The 26599-nt window shown below is 46.3% G+C and overlaps 1 protein-coding gene across 1 annotated transcript; it reads right to left on the bottom strand.

Annotated features, from left to right (window-relative positions):
- Positions 1 to 2859: 2859 nt before the first annotated feature.
- On the bottom strand, positions 2860 to 24207 carry LOC311361198 (uncharacterized protein; the record flags this gene model as incomplete). Its single annotated transcript, XM_084481402.1, has 33 exons — positions 2860 to 3123; positions 3634 to 3917; positions 4193 to 4381; positions 5206 to 5395; positions 5488 to 5495; positions 5687 to 5815; positions 6447 to 6602; positions 7027 to 7155; positions 7420 to 7548; positions 7681 to 7773; positions 8509 to 8619; positions 8936 to 9047; positions 9305 to 9370; positions 9546 to 9609; positions 9708 to 9903; positions 10418 to 10561; positions 11868 to 12086; positions 12213 to 12320; positions 12476 to 12485; positions 13214 to 13320; positions 13487 to 13559; positions 13751 to 13902; positions 14348 to 14437; positions 14785 to 14937; positions 15226 to 15330; positions 17508 to 17524; positions 17771 to 17839; positions 18082 to 18107; positions 18442 to 18525; positions 18835 to 18876; positions 23079 to 23213; positions 23510 to 23581; positions 24157 to 24207. 33 exons carry the CDS (start codon positions 24205 to 24207, stop codon positions 2860 to 2862), a joined length of 3777 nt encoding a protein of 1258 aa, XP_084337528.1.
- Positions 24208 to 26599: the final 2392 nt, after the last annotated feature.

The raw sequence follows: 26599 nt of genomic DNA, 5'->3' as shown, positions 1-26599 counted from the left end.
CTGTCATAGCGACGACGTCCCTCTCATCCAATCCCGACCCCCCCCCCCCCCCGACCCCCCATCTTTTCCCTCTAGGGCCGTGCTGATTGGACCCCTGGACACCAGGGGCACGGGGGGGGGCAGCTATGAGCGCAAAGGGAGGACTCGCTGATGTCAAAGGACAATGGTGGTTACCATAGCAATATTTCTGCTCGTTCAGGTTGTCATGTTTTGTTATCATCACTGGTGATATTTGATATTTTTCTATCTCCTGTGACTGGATCCTTGTATTATACTTAGTAGAATAGATATTTGAATAGATATTTTCTAAATCAAACAGGGGATTAAAAGGCAGTTAAATTATGTATAGTAGCTTACAATCCAATATTTCTTTTCATGTTTTTTTTTTTTTTCTTTTTTCGTTTTGGTATTTTACATTTGAAAGCATACTCTATCGATACTTGTACTTGTAGTACAACCTTTTTTTTCATACGCGTACCACGATCATTTCTGTTGTGCGTGCTGAAGGCATTGAAATGAATCGACTATATTCTCTCGATATATACTCTGCATTTACACTGTTGTATTGTACTACGGGCAGGCAGGTGGTTAACGTCCCTTAGACTTTCAGGACCCTCCATGCCTGGACTAGTGTGTGCTAGAATGTACAACGAAGTCGGTCCCAGAAAAAAGAAACAGGTATATGTGTGTGTACTTCAGTTTGTGTGTTACCGTAACAAGCAGTGTCGTCACCATGTTCAGAGCCCTTCGCACCGGTTGAAACTTTTAAGCCGATTACAAAAAAAAAAAAAGAAAGACGAAAATACCTGTTAGCTGGCATTTTTTTTTTGTAGACGACTGACCAGGGTGTGAAATGTTTCACGGTTCTCTAAGAAGACACTACAGGGACGGGCGGTGGAGGTGGTACATTAGGACAAACATGTTAAATACTATAGTTCCCAAGCAAAATCAACCAAAGCCTGTTAAGGGCGAGAGAGACGGCTGTGGTTGCACATACGACGGTTCGGCCATTTGAAATAGGGTTGGTGGCAGTAGCTGGTGAGCCCCAGTACCCATATACGGTCATGCGCTACAAGTGCCCTGACACAGGGAGAGCCATGACTGACGCTTGATGCCAACAGCCAGCCAGTACAATCAACACCTGAGCTTTTTAGTACCTTTCTTAATTTTATTGCAGACTATAGTAGCCATATGCACTTGCTTAAGAAATAACTGTCAAGATGATGCTGATATATATTTTTTAACATATGAGCCTAGCAGAGCTGTGCCATGTCGTTACCAATGTACTGCCCGGGGGGGGGGGGCGACCATGCACGAGACAGGCTGTCAGGGACCATGCAGTCATTTATGATTGGCTGTTTGTGACAGAACAAACAGCTCTATCTCCGTACCGATTGGCTGCTGATTTGCAGCCAATGAAGAGAGAGATGGAATCATAGAAGGACCTAAGGCGTGGCAACAGCTTCGCGACCCCGCGACCCCACCCCCCCCCCCCCCCCCCCCGTCAGTAGGACAAAGGGGTCGCAAAGGAGGCCTCCGGACGTTAGAGGCTTTGTAGGCAAACAGGAGAAAAACTGCACTTCCCATCAACCTCCATGACATTTTGATCAGGCGCTGAGCACATAGAGTACGTGTCCCCTACCCTCCCCCTCTCCCCCTCTACCTCAACCTCTTACCTACACCATCTCATTTGGTTGTCTTTTGCACATGACATGCAATGTCTGCATTGCCAAAACAGTATGGGGTTTGGCAAACTAACTAAACCTCCAGTACAAGTGCAGTGCCCCCTTTCTAATGAGAATCACGTCTATACAGAGTCCTTTGTGCTTTTATACCTGTGTGTGTGTGTGTGTGTGTGTGTGTAAGACTGCGTGTGTGCGTGTGTAAAGAGAGCGTGCGTGTGTGGTTGTGAGCGTGCGTGTGTGCATGCGTTTGTGTGTGCCAAGCTTCACTGTATGCAGGTTCAATTCTTAAAAAAATGAAAATGATTGTTTTGAGAAATTCACTTTTGTCTGCCCGATCCATGTTACTGGTGGGGGCGGAGGCGGGAAATGTAGTAACAATGCTGATGCTGATGATGATAACGATGATGTACAATCTTTTGGTGTGGTATAAACGTGCACTGTGAAAAGGTAGAGAGAGCACCGCACTGTCAGAGTCCTCTGTCTTATTGCACTAAGTGTTCTCTTGTTTGTTTTTTTCGCATCATAAAAAAAAATAAGAAATGAAACAAAAAAAAATATACAAAACATGTTTGAGGAAAAAAAAAGTACTGTATTCTGATTGTCACTTGGGTTCTGTTGAGAGAAATAAATACATATGAACTTGAGATCCCCGCGTGGGCTGCTGAACTGAAGTCAGCGCAATTATTCGCCCCCTGCGCTGGGAAAAGGATTCACAGCGGGAGGACGCTGCTTATTCTCCACTTCAAGCTGCGATGCACTCGGAATGACTCTGAGCATTCAAATGATCAATAGCTCGCCTGGAGGAGTCCCGCTACGGCAGTGCAGCGGCTGTACCAGATGTAGGACAGCAGAGCAAAAGCAAAGTTTGAGAAAAGAGGAGTGCTTTCAAGTTCAAGTCACGTTTCTTTCCCGACTGCATCAATTTGATGCTTGCTGCTTCTTAAAAATAGATCATTTTAATGAATGTAAAAATACTAATAACTTGCATTTTCATTGATCAATTGCAAATACAAGACAAAGATGACAAATTGGAATGAAAAATCGCCCCCCCAAAAAAAAAAAATCGGATACATCAGTACAATCCCAAAAATTTAAAACAGGTTCTCGCCACGAAACATCCGTATACGAACGAAACGAGCCGTATAAAACGACCCCCGGGGGGGGGTCCCCCCCCTCATCGCTCCCGGCTGCAGACATGGCAGCGGCTGGTGTTCTGCCGCTGCTGGTCGGGCGCCTTGACGGTGGCGGTCGGCGGGCTGCTGAGGAACTGCCGGGCGGGGTCCACCGTGGTCAGCCAGAAGCTGAGGCGGTTGGCGAAGTAGAAGCAGGAGCCCCTGGCCCCCTGGCACTCCACGAAGGGGTGGGCCCGGAAGTCCCGCAGGCAGCTGCCCGACGACGTCAGGGACTGGCCCCCGCCGTCGTTAACGGCCCCTGTGTGCTGAGGTGTGGGGTGGGGGGGGGGGGATACAGGGACAGAGGTATAGAACTAGGCCATCATACACACATTCAACTTATTAGAGTGCGTGGGAGTGTAGGGGTTCTGTTCACACAATATTTGCATTCTCTCTGCAGGCATCCTCGACTAAGAGGCCACGCCCCTACCGACGGCCTTCCTTAAGGACATGGATTGAAAATAAACACCAAATCATCTTCATGAACTAACACATGCCCGAGTGCACACACACACACACACACACACTCACACGCGCACACACACACACGCCCACACGTTAACACCCGAGTAATCACACATCACACAAACCGCACGCCCCCCACACCACACTCCCGGCGGGATGAATAGTAGTGCATAATAAACCCTTAATGAATACATGATGCATTAGCCAACAAATCCCCTGGTGGGCCCCGGGGATCTGGAGCGGGGCTAGGTTAGGGGGGGGGGGTGGGTGTGATAGGCCGACGGCCGTCTCTCTCTCCACAGCAAACTCACCAGGAGGAAGGAGTAGCCGGTCCAGAGGCTCCGCCAGCCGGGCGGGCACGCGGGCGCCGCGGGCTCCTGGCTGTGGAAGGCGGCGGCGGGGGCCCACGCCTCGCACACCACGCAGCGGCTGACGTGCGCCCCGATCTCGGGCCCCGAGAAGGGCGCGGCGGGGACGTGGGCGGTGGTGGAGAGCCAGTAGGACTTGTCGTTGCGGCCGGAGTAGCGGCAGGCGCCGCTGTTGCAGTGGGAGAAGGGCATGGTGGAGAAGACGGGCAGGCAGGAGCCGGCCTGGCCTGGAGGGGGTGGGGAGGGGGTGAGAGAGAGAGAGAGGGGGAGGGAGAGAGAGAGAGAGAGAGAGAGAGAGAGAGAGAGAGAGAGAGAGAGAGGGGGGGGGGGAGATGAACAGACAGAAAGAGAGAAAAAGAGAGAGCAGGTAATTCATTCACATCATGCGTGCACTTCATTGAAGAGTCCACACAGATTCGAAGTGTTCATAGATAACGGAAAAACGAACAATTCACAGACAATGGGGTAACAAACAATAAACACTAGGGTTTCCCCCCCTTACCCAGGTCCTGCGTGTGGGCCTTCTCCTGCCCCTCCAGGAACACCAGGCTGTAGCCCGCCCAGAGCTGGGGGCTTCCCTGCGGGCAGTGCGGCACCACCACAGACTGGCTGTGGATGACCAGCAGGAAGCCAGAGGAGGCCGTCCGCCGCACGCCGGGGTCTCCTGCCTCACCGGCTGGTCCCGGGGGGCCTGGACACCGGGGAGGAAGAGGGGAGAAAGAGAGAACACAACCGGCCGTTTCTGAAATGGCATACTACATACTGCTCGTATACTGATCGTGACGTAAAAGTAGTAAGTAGTATGCAGTACGCGAAAAATGTTTTTTTTGCAGTATGCGACAGTTACCCGGATGATGTACTAATCGGTCAAAAAATTCTAGTATACATCCAGAGCTCACTACGTCGGATACTGTATCCCATAATGCAACGCGGCACCGCTGAACATTTAAAATAATGGCGGACAATGCGAGCGGCGAATACAAATACAAATACATAAATGTATAAATGTATAATTAGTTGTGATTAGTTGTTTATTTTGATGTGATAAGCTTTCGTATGTTTTTGTAATCGTGTGTTTTTCATTGTTAACAGAACAAATGGCTCAACCGTTTATATTTATAACCGAATTTTTTGGTCATGTGACTGTGTAGTACACTGCATGATACTTGTCATACTTGCATACTATACTGCATACTAGGGCGGGGAGTAGTATGTAGTGCACAGTATATACTGTGTCAGTATGCAGTATGTAGTATGTAGTATAGCATTTCAGAAACAGCCACCACCATGGGGAGACTGGGCCTGATTCAGACGCTGATTCAGGATTGTTAAGTGAGGTCGGCTTAATAAATAACCAGATAAGCATAGATAATAAAAAAGTCGCAAAAAAGGATCGAGTTCTCTTTAAAACCATATTAAATGTGTCTTTTTGTTTTTGAGTCGTAGTCAACCTCTTTGTTAACACCCTTTCCTTAAAGCTTGAACCGCTTTGCGTGCGTCCAAACCGGGACCCACTTTGGGTGCACGGGTCGGCTACGGGGGCACGCAGGCCATGCACGGAGGACCGCAGACCGTGTGATCGGCTGACCTTGATGTCCGACGAACCCCCGCGGCCCAGCGTCTCCTGGGTCACCGACGGGACCATCGTTGCCAGGACGACCGACTGTCCCCGGGGGTCCTCGGAATCCAACGCCACCCTTTGCACCTGGAACAGAGCACACGCGGGTCGGCGGGGGACAGGTGGGTGATTAGGTATTGAGGATTAAGGTTAAAGGTGAGGGCTTCACACAAACAAACCAGCACCACTCACCACACCCACACCCACAGCCACACCCACCACCCACACCCACCACCCACAGCCACACCCACCACCCACACCCACCACCCACACCCACCACCCACACCCACCACCCACAGCCACACCCACCACCCACAGCCACACCCACCACCCACAGCCACAGCCACAGCCACACCCAGACCCACTAAGACGACATGCCTTTAGCCCCTGGGCGGCCCGGAGGTCCCCTGTCTCCGGTGAAGCCCCCCTGGCCAGGACTGCCAGGTGGTCCGTTGATCCCCGGGGGCCCCATCTTCGCTATGACATCACCGGGAGGCCCTTTGGCCCCTGTAAAGAAAATCAATAAAAATGAGTGTGAATGTGTCTTATCGAGTCAAAGATCTCTCTAGTATACAATATCCTTCATGATGTCCTGTTATTTACTGTTTACCAGTGTTCTATGTGCTGTGTATTTGATATTTACTGAAACAATGTTAACTGGTGTCTTTATACTGTGCCGGGTGAACTTGGGATGCAAATGCGTTAATATTATGATGAAGTCATCTCCTATATCTTGGGCTGCAGGTGCACTCACCCACATCTCCTCGGTGGCCTCTGTCTCCCTGCTGACCCGTGGGCCCCGGGACGCCTCGTGGGCCCCTGGATCCATGAGGACCTCTGGCCCCAACAGGACCCTGAACACCTGTCAGCAGCACAACCCAGGCCTGAGGTTTTAATGACGATTTAATGACGATTTTAATGCGATTATTAGCGACTACTACACACTACTAGTGTGTGAATGAATGGGCATATTTTCAGTTTTATTTTTTTTTTTATAAATGATTGAACTGAATTCTAATAGTGTCCTGTTCGTCCCGCTGCGATACCCGGACTTAAATTATTCACGATTAATTAGGAATGAATAAAATAACGTATGAGTTTACCTTTGATAACAATGACTTGAGATTGAATACCTCACCTTTAGGTCCTGCAAAGGGTGGGTAGAACGCACCACCGGGGGGCCCTGGGAATCCTTTGGCCCCCTTAGGGCCGTCTAGTCCCTGGGGGCCGGGTGGCCCTTGGTGCCCTATGGAGGCGGTGGTGGTACCTGGAAGCCCTGGATCTCCAGGAGCACCTTCACACAGGAGACACGCAGCACCCACCAGATGGGTCACCTGGGAACTGTATTTTGGGGTACTTTTGTACCATTTGTACCTTCATATTTTTCGCAGGGTTTTATATGGGAATTATTTAGTCTATTTATCTTATCAAAAGGTTTCTACGTCTTGTTTTTCTTCTTTCGTCTCTTTCACTTGACTTTGTTCCAGATATATTATGTATCTATAAGCATTGCTATCAATCCTGCTTTTTCCAAAATAATACAGAAATGTCTTTTCAAAAAAACCTCCTGAGAGCAAAACACACACACAAAGACGCACACACACACACACACACACACACACACACACACACACACACACAAAGACACACTCCCAGGCCCCCCCCCCCCCCCCCCCCGCTGGAGAGTCCTGGCGGTGGGAACAGAGAGCACCACAGACCTGGAGACCCCAAAGCTCCAGGATGGCCTTCTGGCCCCGGTTCTCCCCGATGCTCCTGGAACACGTCGCAGCACTTTGGGCCCGAGGTCCCGGGGGCCCCCCCGGCCTCCCCCGGGGGGCCCGGGCGTCCTGAGGGGGGGGAGAGGGTCAACTATTTATCGCAGGTTATTGCAGTTTTTTTGTCCTAAATTTCGAAAAATGTACCTTGTAAACCGTAACACGCACAATACTCAATAAAAGACATTATTTAAATGTTCAATTATGGAATTGGAATTGAATCTGCTGATACCAAAACAATACATGTGTAGACATTTGTTTCTGGACGCGACACCTGACACATAATGACATATAATGCTTCATTTAAAGTCAAAAGTCCCAAGTGATGTTCCAGACCTTGGTATCCACGTGGGCCAAGGAAGCCCTTGGGTCCAGGACGGCTTGACCCTGGGGGTCCAAGATGTCCCATCTGACCTTTGACCCCTGGGAAACCATTTGGACCTTGAGGTCCAGGTACATCTGCGCCTTTTGAATGAAGACAATACAATAGATATTTGTGTATAACGCTTAATTACGTATCAAAGCAAATGTGTCTCTTGAGGGACACTGAGAGACACGTTCATTTGATCTGACCTGATCAATGACTCTGTCTCTTACCTCTCGCTCCCTTCGCCCCTTGTGGGCCCATCAATCCATCCAGTCCACCCCGTCCTGGTGATCCTGGCGCTCCTATGGGAAATGGGAAATGGACTGCATTTAAAAATTGCCTGACATTCACCCACTCATGCACACATTCACACAACGACGGCGGAGTCAACCATGCAAGGCGCCATGCAAGCCAGCTCGTCGGGGGAGCAGGCAGGGTTAGGTGCCTTGCTCAGGGACACCGCGACACTCTAGCTAGGAGGAGCTGGGGGGGATCGAACTAGCAACCTTGCGGTTACCAGCCAACCCCGCTCTACCTGCTGGGGTGGGATAACACTCTAGCCGTTTCTCAATTCGCGTTCTCGTGTGTTCTTGTGTACGTTGCGTTCTCGATAAACGTCATCAGTGGTAGCCCCAAGCACTGTTCCAATTCCAAGTACGCGAGTACTGTCGTAAAACCCGGAAGTGTTCTCGATGCGTTCTCGATGAGGCCGTTCTACCGAGGATGCATCGGAGGTGACTCGTGTGGACTTGGCACCGTTAAATATCCCAGAATGCATCATCGAGTCCGCTGCTGTTCCAATTGCAGAGTGCGTACTCGCGTTCTCGGAAGTCTGTACTTGAAAGTCCGGACTTGCCAAGTACGTACTTCCAAGTCCGCGAGTACGTAGTCCGCGTACTTGGTATTGAGAAACGGCTTCTAGGAATTATCCGTCTAGCTCATGTATCTTAGACAATCCTTTAGGACGTGCATTTCACCATCGCTCAAAAAAAAGTGTCTTGCATATCCATCACATTTAAAGCACTGGAGGTTCTGACGGAGGACTGAGGGGTGAGCACCTGTAGGGCCAGGCAGGCCGGCGGGTCCGGCGGGCCCTGGAACTACTCCGTCAACCCCTGGGATACCAGGAAGCCCTGGGAAACCCGGTGGACCGCGCAGGCCTCGGAGACCTGGCCTCGGAGACAAAGAGATCGTCATCTCGCAACTGATGTAACTGAAGAATGTTGATACAAACACGTAACCTACACCCAGCTTCAAACCTACATCCATACAACAAAAAAAAAAAAAAGATTTTATAACAATCACAATTTGTATAGAAAATATAATTCTCTCAAATCTTTCTCATAATGCATACAGTGAATACTGTACACTTCACAGTTAACAAGCTGACAAGCTAGGCTAATAGTAAGAAACGGTGGAGTCGGTGTAGGTGTGGTTAAGAAACCTGGCGATAAAGAAAAAGCGCCAGCCTCAAAGGCCTCTCACGGACCTTGCTCCCCGTTCCTCCCCAGATCCCCGGGGCTCCCTGGCGGCCCCGGGGGTCCTGTGTAGCCCCGTGGTCCTGGCTCTCCTGGCTCTCCAAGCGTACAATGGGCAGCTGGAGAACAGACACAATCAATACCTTTTTTTCTGCTCAGGTACAGTACACTGTGTTGTCCAGCCCACCCGATTATTAAAGTAGTTAGAAACAATGTTTTCGATGTTGGAACGCGTTCAGCAGCCTACTGCAAATGGGAGTTTTTTCACACCACTTGAGCTTTGAATACCCGTTGAAAGTGAGGCAGACGCACCGGGGATGTGTACTGTGGACACACCTCGGAGAGCACGTCGCTAATCCCTACAGGCCAGACTCACCGTCCTCGCCCGGGGGTCCTTTGTGTCCGGGTGGGCCTGGCTCTCCGTACGACTCTCCCCTGTCACCTGCAACAGGGTCAGACGGCACTCCCTCTTACCCTCCGTTCTCCTGAATAACGCATGAATGGACAGGAGGATCGCAGACACATACACAACACGACATGACGAGTGTTATGTCTCCTGCTCCTTTGTTGGCTCTTCTCCCTTGCTCTTGCTCTACTACGAACCCATCGTGACTCACCCTTGGCCCCCGAGGGCCCCGGAAGGCCCAGCAGGCCTGGAGGTCCATGGTTCCCTGGGTCACCCTGTGACAATGTCAACGCAAGTAACAGATTCTACGTTAGAAAAAGAACCGCCGTTGTAGAACCGTTCAGAAGAGGCCCGCGGGGAGAACAAGGCCAACGAGTCCATGTGACGCACCGGTGGTCCAACCTGACCCGTCTGTCCTCGCAGTCCAGGGAAGCCTTTGATTCCGGGCGGCCCTGGCGGTCCGTTTGATCCTGCTCTGCCCGGAGCCCCAGCCAGGCCCTTCAGCCCCGGGGCCCCGGTCAAGCCGCAAGCCCCCGAGTCCCCCGGAGGTCCTCTGATGCCGGCCACTCCTGCAGGAGAGGGGTGAACTCCGGGGTGAACTTCTGTTGATAGCTTCACTTTGGTCGTTTCATGTTGATAGGACGTAGAAGGCTGTTAATGACGGCTGATGACAAGTTAAATCTCTCTTGGATAAAGCAATACTAGATTTTAGCTTTTAGCGGACGAGGATAATACAAAAATGTTAAATGCGTCCAATGTTGAGGTATAGAGTTGTATTGTTACTGTGACTTTACTCTATTACCTTGCAGTCCAGGATTCCCTGGTAGTCCCATCTGTCCTGGTAACCCTGGGGGCCCCTTCAACACTTTGAATACCACAGGAATGGGCCCGGGGAGTCCAGCGGGACCGGGGGGGCCTGGGGGAGTTTCAGCACATCTCTATCCCTTGACTTGATTAAACCGCATTGCAACACAGTGGACTGAGGTGCAATACTGGAGATGGTTTGTGGCCAATTTGGTCCGTCTTTTGAAGCTCGGTGTTTGTAAGACATTTATTTTAAAACACTAATGTGTAAAGAATTACCTTTAAAGCCGGGTAGTCCTTTGTCCCCTGTCAACCCTTGGCGTCCGTTGAATCCTCTTTCCCCCTGTTTTCCGTGAGGACCTGGAGGTCCGGTTCCACCAGGGAAACCTCCGACCCCATCCCTGCCAAGATGACCCCTTTCCCCTGGGAAGAGAATCAATGTCTGTGTGTAGTGAATAATTATTAAGGCCAGGCATGAAAACAGTTTAAGTTTGCCCTCTAGTGGTGAAAAATGCATTTTAAAAAAATTAACAATTTTCCCACTTATTTGTGCAAATAATAAAAGCATAGCCAAGTAGGGAGTATCAAAAAATCGAATAACACAGCCTTTTATTAAACAATTGTATATTGAGGCTGCCAATAACCTTTTAGTCCAGGCAGGCCATTGAGCCCATGCTCTCCGGAGGGTCCTGGTTCTCCTTTATCTCCAACTGGGCCCAGAAACCCTGGAGTGCCAGGCACACCTCTTCTACCCTTTAGTCCATAACCCAGTGGCCCCACATCTCCACTCAGACCCTTTCGGCCAGGAAGTCCTACGTAAAAAACGGTGAAATGGAAACAAACAATGAGGGACTCAAAATAATGTACTGTAATGAAAGTTCAAAAAAAGTATAGACCACATTTGGTCCAGACGTCCACGGAGTTCAACGGATGAACTGTGTGTCTGTGGGCGTCTACACATTCTCACCCGGTCTTCCCCTTGGGCCTGGGTTGCCTAGAGGTCCAGATATGCCGATTTGTTCACAACGGGTACACGCGAGCCCCGGGGGACCTGTGGCTCCGGGGTCACCAGCGGCCCCTGACGTACCCTTGGCACCGACTGGGCCTGGTTGACCACAGACACCTGTGGGCGATTCAATCACACAGCCTGGACTGAAGGGCAGGAGCTCCAGGTGAAGTGGAGGGTTACGAATGCAAAGAAACCCAATCGCATGCTGTATGTTATATATAGCAAGGCAAAGTTGTTCTTGATTTAGTGTGTGACTGAAGGAAATGCACATTGCCATTTAGCCTCAACCTAGTAAACATACTCTTATGTTCTTATTTTATATAAATACAGACGAATCAGCAAAGGAGCTTAGAAAGGAGTCAGTTGAGGTGGTTCGGGCATCTGGTAAGGATGCCCACTGGACGCCTCCCTTGGGAGGTGTTCCAGGCACGACCAGTGGGGAGGAGACCCCGGGGAAGACCCAGGACTAGGCGGAGAGATTATATCTCAACACTGGCCTGGGAACGCCTCGGGATCCCCCCCGGTCAGAGCTGGTCAATGTGGCCCGGGAAAGGGAAGTCTGGGGCCCCCTGCTTGAGCTGCTGCCCCCGCGAGCCCGACCCCGGATAAGCGGACGACGATGAGGATGAGGACAGATGAATCAGCTGACAAAGTGGACATTTAAAAAGGGGGAAAAGTTAGAGAGTCCATGAGCCTTTTCCCAGCTCTGAGGAGCCTCACCTTGTAGCCCGGGGCCCCCTGTATCTCCCAGAGGGCCCTCTCCGCCCTGGGTCCCCGGTCGCCCGGGGCGCCCGGGCGCGCCGGCCCTGGAGGTGCGGTAGTCCCCACGGGGCCCTTTCCTCCCGGGAGGTCCAGGGTTCCCAGAAGGGCCAGGGGGCCCGTCCAGAGTCACTCCCGGAGGACCGGGGTGACCCGGATCTCCAGCCGGCCCTCTCGGCCCTGAAACAACACCCCACCCGCTGACGATGACGACAAACTCGACGAAACAAACCAGGATGTGTTTTCTGTTAGAACAATTTGGGTTGAATGTTATGTGCGGGAAAAAAAAAAGTTCAAAGCTTGTACCTTGTAGTCCGATGCCTCCGTCTCCCCCATCATCTCCTCTCGCACCTTTGGGCCCGTGGAGGCCAGGAACGCCCGGAAAGCCATCCCTACCGTCCGCACCCGGGTACCCTAGTAGAGCAAATTTAAAGAAGACTTGAAAACAATCCGACATGCCTTAAGTTTTTACACAACCTTACAGGTCTAAACCGTTTAAAAAGGTCCAACGTTTTTTTTCTGTGAGACCAAAACAAGATTGAAACCATTGATTCACTCGCCTGGCGTACCGCGCCCACCCTTGGGACCGGGCGCACCCTCAGGGATTGGGTGATCACAGCACGGATCCACGTCACCTAATGACAAAATGGGAGACCGTACGTTTGTTTTTTTTTAAGTTAACCTCCTTTTATGAGGAGTAAGCCTCCATACGAGTTGTTGTTTTTTTAAATCTGGAAATCTGGAAAAAATGCGGCTTTACAAATAACGCCTCTTCTGAGACACAAACTAGTAAGATGCTGTTGTTTCTCACCCGGTGGTCCTGGTCGTCCCGGATTGCCCGCTGAGCCCGGGCGACCTTGACCGCCCTGGAGGCCCGGGGGACCACGACGACCTGGGAACCCTAGCCCCCCTGGGCCTGCGGGCCCCGGGGGGCCTTTGGTTCCTGGATTACCTGGGAACCCTTTGGGGCCTACCCATCCTGCGAACCCGTCTCCCTGCCACGGCAAAACTGTATTTCAGAGGTGCACCACAGAGACTCCCACATATTCCACACACATATTCATTCAAACTACAAACATATTTTAAACACGTTTCATTTTTACCTAAACTGCTGCAGGTAAGCTTTGCAGACGTATTCTGTGGGTTATTTTTATGTGCCTTGCCGTTTTCTTAATATACAGTTCCTCATTAGTGTATTAACTTATTCATGTATTATGTATAAAGTATTGCGTGCACATTGCAGTGTTTTCTACAGATATAGTAGTACAGAATTGTTATACGTTATGACAAACAGATGATACACACACCGGTGCTCCGGGGTCTCCTACAGACCCGGGTACCCCGTCCTCTCCCGCACGCCCCGTTCGCCCAGCCAGGCCCGCCTGCCCGGGAACACCGAGCTCACCCTTGGCTCCTGTCAAAAGAATCAATGTCTTCACACGCAAAACACAAAGCAGCCATAAAGCTCCGGCTAAAACACAACTCTAAATGCTTCAATTCAATTAGCTTGATAAGCGATGAACGTCTCACAGTAGCGGACAAACCACAGTCTATAGTAACCGTTTCAGCAGTGAGCTCACCTTTAAGGTGCTTCCCATGGGTGTCACCCTTCTGACCTTTCGGTCCTTTTTGTCCTTGAGTTCCTGGGTAGCCCTGCAACCATGATTACGCACATGTACATGTACACACGTATCACAAATCATACATAACTGATTTCCCCCTCGAAACTAACTGAGAGTATCAGGGGAATGTGCATCAAATGATGGTGAAGGACAAGTGAGATGGACTTAAGTTTGTCATCGAGACTTGCAGCCTGTGCATCCACACCTCCATGTGTTCCATACCTGTGGGCCTCTTGACCCCAGCCCTCCTTTAAAGCCTCGGTCCCCAATCTGGCCCTGGGCTCCAGGAAGGCCATTATAACCTGGGGGTCCATCTGGACCGGGGGGCCCTATGCCTCCGTCCCCACCAGTACAGTTACAAGCTCCCAGACCACCTGCGGAGATGGGCACGTGCACACACACGCGCGCGCGCACACACACACACACACACACACACACACACACAGTACATACACCCACATTAGTGAATAGACTTTATTTCACACAATCAGCTACACAAATCCACAGCAAACTTAACATTGCTTTTTATTTTATTCTTTATACCAGGGCTCGGTAAGTAAGTTTGTAAGTAAGTACGTAAGTAAAAAAAAAAAACTTTTGTTTAAGGTTTGCTTAAAAAATCTTCAGAATTTCAGGGCCAAATAATATTGCTGCCAATATTGCTGCCAGCTGTGGCACACAGGGGCCACCAGGGGGCCACCAGGGGCCACCAGGGGCCGACCCCCAGCAACACACAGTCCCTGACTTGATCTCCAGCATCAAGGGGGGGTCTTTTGAATTAGAAAGTGGGATGAAGCAGTGGCTTAAAAACCAGATCACCGTTCAGGCCTTTCTCCCCTCGGCGTCCGCCCGTTCCCTCGTCTCCGCGGTCACCAGGGTCTCCGGGGTAACCCGGTTCACAGTGGTAATCTACCGGGGAGGAGCAGGGGACCACAGGGACATATGAAACATACCTATGCTAAATCTGGACAATTTAGTTAATACAAATTAAATGCTCACCTCCACACCCTTATGGAGGTCCGACAGACCGTCACAACCACACACACACACGTGTACGCACGCGCGCGCACACACACACACACACACACACACACACACACACACACACACACAAACAAACAGAACAGAGTTCAGAATAGTAACAGATTTTTAACACGATGATGACCAAAATTGTATTCAATGCATAAAATATATATAAAATAATATATATATATATATATATATATATCGATGCCTATGTAACAGTATATGTTTACCTGGTGATCCGGGGAGACCTTGGACACCTTTTGCTCCAGGGCGTCCCTTAGATCCCCTGGGTCCTGGGACGTAATCAGTGTCCGGGCCCCCTGGCTCTCCCTTGGACCCCTTGGGGCCAAAAGGGCCGCGTGGCCCAGGCTCCCTCGGACCATCTGAGGAAGTGAATTGGTCACAGACAGACAATGTACCAGAAATGACTCTCTTTCTTAAGCTTAAGGATGACTCATCATCGGGGGCCGAACATATGAGGTATATTTTCTCATTCCTATCTCATTCAGTTTGTGACATTGACATCGTTTGTGACATAGGTTGAGGCTATTACAGTCAAATACATGTAAATACCTTCTGATAAAAGCCATGAGGCATAGTGCATGGTCTAGAATAGCATGTTTGAGGCAGAGATTCAATTCTTCCGAGACTAAGACGGTTGGCTCTTTTACCTGGGAGTGTTATTCCCGGCGGGCCCCGGGGCCCGTGCATGCCCATGTCCCCAGTGTCTCCTGGGACGCCAGGGGAACCGGGGAACCCCATGTCCCCTTTGGCACCTAAAACACACAATACACAAAGGTTTGTGTTTGTATGAAGAAGCTGTGTGGGGATGCTGAACTGGAGAGAGTCCAGCAGTATGGAGAAGATTTGACACTAGATGCCAATGCAGCTCATCCTCATCTCATCCTGTCTAAAGGATGGGAAACAAGTAAATGATGGAGGTGTAAAGAAGAAACTCCCTGACAACCATATAAGAGATTTATACTGTGGGTATATACGTTCTCACAAGGCAGATTTCACTTGGAGGTCCAGGTGAAGATAATACTGGAGGGCGGTTAGGTGTGGCCAGAGAGTCCATCTACAGAGACTGTTTCATCACAGCAACCCCTAAGAATGGATACTGGACTATTGCCTTCTACAACAATGAGTTGATGTTTAATGATAACCCTGCTGTCCGGCTCCCTCTGAGAGCTGAGCTCCAGAAGGTGGGGGTGTTTGTTGATTATGACGCGGGTCTGGTCTCCTTCTATGATGTGGAAGCCAGGGTTCATATCTACTCTGCTACTGGCTGCACCTTTAGTGAGCCTCTCTATCCAATCTTCAGTCCATGTTTACATGATGGTGGTAGAAAATGCTCCCCCCCTAATCATCTCAGCTGTCAATCAAACAGACTAGGACCATCATTTGATAATTACAAAAGAAACAAACTACCAACTAACTTTCCTGAATGACAACCTCACTGTGTCGGTTCCAATGAATAGATACTGAGAAGTATTGCATTAATTGCACTGTTCCGTCATTTTACAAGGTGATAACCCAGCTCATGACCCAACATAATCCATTTAAAAATGTTACATTATCATATACTATCCTGTTCAATGTCTGTTTTCTCCTCAATACTTTATTTGAACTTCAACTTCGATGTTGGCATGACGTTGGTGTTCAAAGTATAACATATCTTTAACAATGCCTATGTGTATATGAAAATATATATGAGTGATATAAAGAGAACAGTTATCAAGTAGATAGAGTGACAGCATGGTTTACCCGGTGATCTGCGAACAACAAGTATGTTTTGTTTTCACATTGTCGGCTTTTGCTTTCATTATCGCAGGGGACCAAATAAGTGAATGCACAGAAACACACATATTTGTCTTGTGAATGATTCTATGAATGTTTTTATGAATCTATTGAATCTATATCTCTATATCTATTTTATACGATTATGTTGTACTGATTTACTCCTTTGTGTATATACTAGAGTGATGAGACAATGATAACAATTGTCCTTTTCCCATCATTGCCGTAGTATTCGTTGCTGTAGTCCTGTTGAGGCCTCACCTCTTGATGCAGTTTCATCGTAGTAGATTGGGGGCCCAGGATCTCCAGCATCCCCTTCATAACCCTTTTAATGTAAGGAATGAGAGGAGATCAGGAAAACGTCAGCATTACAACATTACAGTCTATGTTTCCAATGAGGCTCCAAACAATAACAGGTAACATTAAGGGTACTGGTTACTAAGTCACATATCAGGTTAAAAAAGGTTTGGTACATTTATTATCATAGTCTCTCTCTCCTCCTCAATTAAATATTCATAAGATTCATTTTAGACGTTGATTGCCTTCAAGCGCATAGCCTAGAACTACATTACGTTATATTGTTGGGGAATGTGGTAGTAGGAAACTCTGGACTCCGATTCAGCATTATGTTCTGTATCAGGTTTCAAGACGGTTTCCCGTCTTGTAGCAGCACATGACACGTGTTGTAAAGAAACATTAGTCAATGCAGGCTGCAAAGTCAATTTTATGCATATTTTAGCTTTTAATAAAAACAAAATACTTTAAGCATCTACATTCTCATATTTAAGGCCTGGATTATACAGCTTTTGTATATGTGTGCTATGAATGTTTAATTACAATTAAAAAAAGATCATGAATCTTTCATGGGCAGTACACACGCTCGGGCTATGTAGATGTTGTTGTAAACCCTTAAGCAAACATTTCCTCCCGGCCTCCCAGAGGTCGCTCAAGTGCTTCCTCACGATGAGCTGATGTGTTTATGTGCAGGCCTATACATGTTGTCCTACATCTACATAGTTCACCTTTGGTCCAATTCTTCCGATGAGGCCTGGAAGTCCCATGTCTCCACTAGGACCCTAAAAGAAATAAAACAAAAATACATAACCATCAAAAGCATAAGCCTTGATCCATACAATCACATTTATATCCTCACAGGGAGCGGGTTCTCTTCTGCAGAGAACGTATGGCTTTAGAGAATACATGATAATCCTTTATTTAACTTTAAGCAATGTTAAATTGTTTGACAGACTATATATACACACACTATACAAATTGGAAAAAAAAGAAGAGTATACCTGAAATCCTGTTAACCCGTCTCTTGCGGGATATCCAGGAGCACCCTGTGTGATAACAAGTGTTGAGATATGCGAGTCGTGTGTCTGGACGTTTTGTTTTAATACAACCATGGTCACCTACCCGTGGTCCAGGCAAACCAGGGATTCCTTTCTCTCCTTTAAATCCCTCATGGCTTCCCACAACCGCACCCTGTGTGGGTACATGGGTACACCTTAGGTTGTGATTCCTTAATGATTAAAAACATCTTAAAAATCTGCATATCCATGAATGTGTTAACCTGTGCAGCACTGCATGGAATTAGGTAAAACGAATTAGCGTTAGCAGCTCGGATGCTCTATTACTCCTTTAGTGAACGTTGGAAAATTAAATATTTAACAAAAAAATATTTAAATATAAACATCCTCATGAACGCACAACAAAAAAAAACTCACACTGACACCTTTAGGTCCACAAGGCCCTGCAGGACCGGGGTCACCCTGAGAAAATAATATCGCACCAACACACACACACACACACACACACACACACACACACACACACACACACACACACACACACACACACACACACACACACACACACACACACACACACACACACGTATAATTTGTATCATAATTTTGTACTATTACCTTACTTCCTTCTGGGTCTTAAATGTTAAATGAGTGCTATAATCACCGTCAAATAATGGTAGGAAACAGGCATCAAAACAATATTAATCACATTATATGAATTATAGTAGGTTTGAAACAATCTTGGTCCGGTTCTTGAAGATTCTTGTGGTTCTTTACCCTGTAGCCTTTGGGAGGGAGGTATTCAGGGGGGTTTTCTTTGGCCTCTTCTGGTCCGGGAAGCCCAGCTGGGCCCTGGTCCCCCTGAGCAGTGGGAAGAGCAGGGATGACACATTTGGGGGGGTTATGTTTATTGTGTACAAATCATAAGTGCAGATCGTGGTGTACCTATATATGCAGGGGTGCACATAACTTTTTTTAGTGAGTTACTCATTTGAGTATCAGGAGATGGTGTTCGGTACGCACTCCACAGGTAGCGTCGTTTTGATAGTGATAAAGCCGATAGGATAGGATGTCTCTGATTAGCCGATTATGGGCACCCATGCGTACTTGCATACCAGTTATGTGCACCCCTGTATCCTGTATATATGCCATCGTAACAACACAACTCACATCATCTCCTTTATCGCCTGCCAGTGATCTTCCAGGATCACCCTGTAAGAACAAGTCCAAAAAAGTTTGTGTTTTGGTGCGTGGATGTGTCCAGTCAACATGAGGGTGTGAGGGTACAAGGGTGTGAGATATATCGGGTCTGAAGACTCACCACTGGCCCCCTAGCGCCTGGGCCTCCATCAGGGCCCTAAGAACATTTGAGCACAAAGACAAAGACACACAAATATAAAAGGTATAATATAGGCAATAAACAGCATATTGGTAAACACAATGTACAGTCAGTATGTTCCTCAAAATGCGCTGATCACCTGAGGCCCAATCGGCCCAGGGCGTCCAGTCAAGCCTTTAGACCCAATGTGTCCTGGTTGCCCCTGGAGAGACATCCACGAGATCAATCAACCAATATACAAATCAATCAATACAACAGTGACCTGAGCATAGAAGCTTCACAACAGCAACCACTTGGTTGCTGAATAGTGCCTTTTTTTGCTGCACTTTGTTCATAAGCAGCATAACAGCTGCAGAAGAATGAGATACCTACAGTTGCACCAGGTATTCCAGGTTCTCCCTGTTAAAACGACAGGAAGTTGTAGTTAGACACACAGGAAACATGCATGGGGGATTACACATGGATCCAAACGTTCGTTGCACGTTTTAACGTTTTAATGTTGGCTTGGGTGTGTTGTTTTAACGAAAATGTGATTTCCGTCACAGAAACAACGTACGGGCGGTCCTGGTAAGAGTGATTCATACAGTGGCTCTCCTTTGGCTCCTTTAGGCCCTGGGGATCCCTGAAATTAAACAGAGAGTACTAGAGCGTTATCATCAGTCACTGGTACCTGCATACCATACTGCCAATGGCTCTGATTAATCCACTGTAATGTAATTACACAGCGATGGAGATTTTTCCTTAAGAGACAGAGGCGACAGCAAATCCATGTTCAGTGCTACATCTACAAATATGAGGTGATTAAAGTTAGCAGTACTAGTTAAGTGCAGGTAAAAGAATACAAAACATTGACGACATCAACGCAGACCGGCATTTTCCTTACTCACCAGACATCCAGGGATGCCATGAAGGCCAGCACTCCCATGGAGTCCGGCTCTGCCCCTCTCCCCCTTGCAGCCATCCTGCCCTTTCCAGCCAGGCTCGCCCGCCTCTCCAGGTTGACCCTGCAGGGGTAATGCCCTATAAATGCCCTATATGCATCTAACCCTTTTTTCCATCTATTTTTTTTTCATTAGGCTTATGATAAATATCAAAGAAATAGCTGAAAATGAACTTAAAATATGAACTTAGTTTCTGCCAAGTTCAAGGCACATTTGCACAATGATCTGGTCTTAGCAGATACCTTGACTCTTTTGGTTGTTATGTCATATTTGGAAGCTCAATCTGTAAATTTTTCCCAAAAATATCTCACCAGAAGTAACCATTTAAAGGGTTATTTTTCAACATTTTCAGTGTTCAAAAATGTTCATTTTTAGTTTATAAAGGTCAAAGTAAGGAACGCAGGTAGGAGTTTAGACATCCTGCCTAGTTATGAGTTGCACTGTGGACATTGGAGTTCAAACCCTGAACCTTTTGGCTGGGGGTTAAACACCCTTATAACTAGGCTACTTATTGTTCTGGTACATAATTGGATAATGATTTGATATACTGGAGGAAGGAATTTTCCCCAAATGGGACTTTAAACTTGAAAACAGAACTCAAAATAAGTTTTACTTTTGCCACTAGAGGGCATACAAGATAAATCTATTGAATGCATATACCAAGTGAATGTGAATGTAATTCTACAGTGGAAGGTGTAGAGATTTGAATGAAAATATCAACCAATGCAATAATCTTACTATTATAATAGCATTGCATCCCTCAATGTATTTACACTTTGTTGCTAAAATGTAACATTACTCCCCTCCTTGAGCCTCCCGAAATGTCTTGCGATATGGATAGGTAAATCTCTTTTTTTTATATATAGGCCTACTTACTTCTAAGTATTAAAAAAAGATGTGCAATGCTACCAGTTCACTTCACTGTGTGGTTTGGTCTACTTATTTATTTTGTGCTTTTATCTCGCACTTCATTTTTTGGTACACTGAGAGGAGTTGCTATAGATTACATCAGTGGTCGCCAACCCAGTTGGCGACCACTGATCGCCAACTGGGTCGACCAGTCGATCACGATCGACTGGTCGATCTTTGAGACTCTCCCTGTAGCTCCCGAAAAATAATAGAAAACTACATGCATAATAAAATATGCCTGATTAATGTTCAGTTTTGCAAGCACTTCTCGCCCTCTCTCTCTTAATCAGTGATGGGAATAATGGCGTTCGTTGTATATATCGGCGTTACTACGCTCTCGCTCTCTCTCTCTCTCTCTCTCTCTCTCTCTCTCTCTCTCATCAAAAAGTAGCCTTCTTTAAATGGAAGTATAGCCATTACTTTCCCCTCCAAGAAATTATTGGAACGAGTGTAATCGTGAAATGCACATTCATGCCCTGGACAAAAGTGTCTCTCCACGTCGGTATAAAGTAATTCAAACATCTCATCTTTCAACGTTGCATGCTTCCATGCATTCCACGCTTGCGTGCATGGAATGCATGGATGGGGTCAAATGGAAAATAGCCCACATGCCTTATTTTTTGTGTTGGAATGAAATGATACAATGAATTTTGAATTGAATGTACATTGTAAAATAAAAAAGACAGCTAGGTTTGATATGCTTCGTATTGTGTTTTCTTGGTTGCATCAATTTGAAAGTTGGACCAAAGCCAATGTAATTCAAATACAAATATAGTTGCGAGCAACAATGAAGGGGTCCTACTGTATGAACGACTGCCATCAGCCTTGCCGTCAGCCTAGCCATCAGCCACATACACCATGTGCTCTAGTACTGGCCTCTTGTCAAGCCAGCACCTTCCCCCTCTGCCACAAAATGAGACTCCACTTAAATAAGCCAATCAGTCCCAGGTGGACTGATTGGGCCATACCAATAACAAGGGGAACTTCCCTGGCCAAGGCTGGGTTAACCTTCTGCCCCCTAGTGGGGGGCCAGAAGTCCAAATACCACATTAAATATGATGTGAGGGGAGAGACAGTGAGAAGGGATTTTCACATTCTCACATGACTGTGTGACCAACAGTATGACAGTATGACCAACAGTATGACCGTATGACCAACAGTATGACAGTATGACAGACAGCATGACTGTATGACAGTATGACCAACAGTATGACTGTATAACCGACAGTATGACCGTATGACTGTATGAACGACAGTATGACTGTATGACTGTATGAACGACAGTATGACAGTATGACCGTATGACTGTATGACTGTATGAACGACAATATGACAGTATGACAGTATGACCGACAGTATGACCATAGACTGCCAAGGGCAGATTGGAGTATATTTTGAGAAATATAAGTCTTTCCTATGTGGAGGTATGGTGAGCTTGGTTGGTATGGTAGTATGCATTGGTATGCCTTAAAAACAGTTTTTCCGGCAGTTAACATATCAAAACAATCACCAACCATGTTTCTAAAGCCTACTGTGTCAAAATCCACTGTCAAACGGATGTTTGCGAAATAACGTGTGTACCCCTTTAAGGCCCAGCCTGCATTGTAGAGAGGCCATGGTTCAGAAGGGAGAACTTCAAACTAATGTTTTTTGGTTGTTTTTTCAGATATAGTCTTCAAATTTGGCATGGGTATACTATGGAACCTCCTCTTAATAGCCACATTCAACAGCTGGGCCTAGGTGTTTTGGATGCAATGTTGGAGCTGTTTAAACATGTTGTAGAGCTGTATACATATGCATGTATTTCACTTTAAAATACATATCTCTGCCGTCTTTTGCCTTATTGCTATTATTTGATCAAAGTACAGACATTACTGTTCTTACTGTTTTTAGGTACCACAATAAAACAAATCTCATTCTTTATTTTACTTACCGGAGTGCCGTCATTACCAAGGAAACCAGGAACGCCTGTCATGCCCTTAAACATGAAGACTGTATTAACGGTGCAATTCTGACAACTGCTGCAACTGTTTTTTTATTAACAATGTACCATACCAGCATTGTGTCAATGTCTTATTTTATTTATATTTTTTAATCACTATACCCTTTTATATATCGTTTGACTCAAGTACATCCTTTACCACAGCCTCCTTCTTTTCTTTCGCCTTTCGTCTTTCATTCTTTCTTCTAAATCCATCCAACAGTGACTACAAAAGCAGACTCACCCTGTCTCCGTCAGGCCCGGGCGGCCCTGGCGAAGCCTCCGCGCCCCGTCGGCCCACTCCCCCCTGGGGCCCGGCGTGGCCCCTCAGACCCACTGGCCCCTGCACGCCTTGCAGCCCTATCTTTCCTTGAACCCCCTGAACAACAAGAAGAGTATGGATTGGGTTAAGACAGTATAGTGGACATTCACTCTTGATTTGGGCATCGTCTTTGTGTGTTTGTGTGTTTTTCATGACTTCTTTGGACTTATTTCACTTAAGCTAATAATGCTAACAACATTGCTAACGACAGTAGCATGTCAATGACACCTGGACGTGCATTCTAATTTTTTTTTTTATAGATGTTTTAATTAAAACATAGAAAAAAATTCAAACAAACTTAAGACGAGTAAAATAAAACCAAAATGTAAAGTGAGTCTGGAAGGTTCCTATACCCGTGCACCCTTCACAGCGAGGCACTGGCACCCACTGCAGTTTCTCCCATCACACGGGAGCCGCACCTCACCCTGCAGGAAGACAAGAGGGGGCGACACGCCACGGGGTCGGCTTATCTCAGGAGGTAGTGCAGGTTGACTTGTACCCGGAAGGTTGCTAGTTCGATCCCCCGGCTCCTCCTAGTGTCGATGTGTCCCTGTTGCAAGTCACTTAACACCCTAACTGCTCCTGACGAGCTGGCTGTCGCCTTGTGTGTTTGACTCCGCCGTCGGTGTGTGTATTAACCGTTAGTAAGTCACTTTGGATAAAAGATGACCTGCATATCTGCATCATTCATGGTGAACCACAAGTGACCAATGGCCACATTCAACAGCTGGGCCTAGGTGTTTTGGATGCAATGTTGGAGCTGTTTAAACATGTTGTAGAGCTGTATACATATGCATGTATTTCACTTTAAAATACAAATCTCTGCCGTCTTTTTTATTGCTATTATTTATTATCACCCTATAGTCCCACAGTATCCCACTTATTGGTGTGTGTGTGTGTGTGTGTGTGTGTGTGGAGTTGACTGGGAGTCGCCCACCCAGAGACCTTGAACGACTCGAAACACACGATAAGTGTATTTTAAACAAGTCACGGTTCTCACGCAGGTCCGGCGATAGTAACGTCTGTTGGCCTTGGTAACCTGGACATCCATATTGTTTGTCTATTTTGCCCAGCTGCTTTATACAAGGGCAAATTGTAATATTTAAGCACCACAGTGTATGTCTTACCCAAAACACTTGAAAAGCAGTTTCGTAAATATTTGGATGTGTTTAGATGGATGTGTTTAAGCTGGGGTATCAAAGTTCAGTGGTGCATCTGTTGCTGAACCTTAACTCACTTTCTCTAGACTAAAGTGTCTCCCTGCTTATCTGATGAACACTGAATGCTCTAACAATTGATACAAATGCACTTGTCTGCTGCTCTTTTAAACATTGAACGCTTACTGACGGTGTGCTTGGGGATGATGATAAATTACTCTGAAAGAACAGAAATGAAACCAAGTGCATGCTGGGTAACATGGGTGTCCTCATGTGTTCTATTAGCATCCTAGAAGCTACAGGCTCTTCCCGCTAACCTACTGTTCGCTAAATGAATGGAGGCAATGGCTGAGACATATTGACATCTTGCTTTTTTAAACAAAGTGGGAACAAGTTTCAAACATATGATATTTAAAATGTGTAAATCACTTTTCCAACAAAAGCCCTTCATTTAAGTATTACTTTTTGTCTAGTATATTAGATGTAGTGTCAAATGGGGAACCTCTGAAATTAATAAAACATGGTGTGCCATTACATCTATTACTATCTATTACTCACAATGAGTAAGGCATAGAACAGTTAAGAAATATTCTAGATTATATACCAATCATTGTAATTTATCGTTATCCATTATCAGGTTTATTTTATCCAAATATTTGAAACTATTTCATGTAATAACATTTAGAGTGCCACGAGTCCAATAAAAATATCCCAAAAGTGTCAGCTAAATGCCCCCAATGTAAATGTTAATGTTGCCCAATGACTGACATCACACACGAGACTGTGTGGATCCCTGGGAAATGAAGTCCAAAAACACATCTGCAATTACTGCTTATTACCAGAGATATCGGCAAAGAGAACAAAAAAATAAATAATCAAGATTACCACTTTAAATGAATAAATCATTCTTTGGGAACAGCCTGTGTAGGCAGTAAGTACAATTGTTTTGTGTTACACATGTGAAAAATTGAAATGTATTTAACAATTTTGTGATTTTAAGGATTCAAACCACTTACTGCATTGGCCGACTGTACAATGGAGACAATCAACCTATAAGTATGACAATAAAACAAGATTATAGTCAAATACAATCACAAATCAAGAAATTAATTACGCCACTGTAATGTGTGCGCACCTACAATACATACATGATGATAGGATCACTTTTTATTACGGAAATAATCAGATCAAGGAAAATGAGCACCTTTTGTTTTAAAAAAACGCTCAATGACTTCTTACGGTTAGATTTCACTAGGATACTTTCATTTTCATCCTCTCTGGTATTCATACTACAATATCATCGATTGATAAAAATCCTTTAAGCCTTGATCCTTCATCAAGTTCCTCCATCCTATGATATATTCGCTTGTTTCTATGCATGTGTTTACACGTCACCTTGTTAACCTTGTTGGTACGTTTGTATGTAGCATACAGTAAATGCATTCAGTGCAGATGTGCCGGATGTTTTTACTAGCAGGGTAAACATGCAAGACATAGATTAATCACACTCCAAAATGGAAAAGAGGCAGCAGTTAACCCCTCAATAAATTATTGACCAAGTTTCATAGTTTCGATTTTTGATTTCTTTGTAGATTTGAGGACATCGTTATCCTAAATTTAAAGAAATGCCACAAGCCTATATTATCAGATTTGAGTGGTGCAGTGGGTGACACAGCAGTAATTAAATAACCCTCTCTAAACAATATAAGATATGCCAAATATATATTGCTGCATATTACGTCCAATTCCTAAATACAGACTTACCACAGGGTGCAGAGAGCGACATATTTGCAGAAGTATTTCATTGGTCCTCTTCACAGGTAAGCGCCTTACTCAATACTGCCCCCCTATGGCCTGAAAAACAAAATAGTTTGCTATTTTTACACCAGTCGGTCTTTCAGCCAAAGCTTTCATAAACAATACGCATATATTTGATACATTTGCCAGGGATAATGTCTCTCACATGAATATATTCAATATAATTATTTATTTCCCACCCATGGGCTATTGGTTAAAATAACCATCCATCTACCCTATCCATTCATTGTGATCAGACACTGCAACAACATGCTAAACTTTTTATTAACACAATGCCATCTTATCAACATAATTGACTCACCCGGTGCGTACTTCAGAATAACGAGGCAGTCTCCATGCGTCTTTTAACACACGTTAGCCACTCTTCACTTAGCTGTTAGCCGAATAATAACACTTTCCGTTTGCGACCACGGTGAAGGGTTAGACTGAGGTGATAAGGAGGGAACGCCTTCCCATTCAACAATACTT

This window comes from Micromesistius poutassou (genome assembly GCF_964030765.1).
Source record: "Micromesistius poutassou genome assembly, chromosome: 16".
In the NCBI taxonomy this organism is placed as follows: domain Eukaryota; kingdom Metazoa; phylum Chordata; class Actinopteri; order Gadiformes; family Gadidae; genus Micromesistius; species Micromesistius poutassou.
This window is presented reverse-complemented; position numbering and strand designations above follow the sequence as displayed.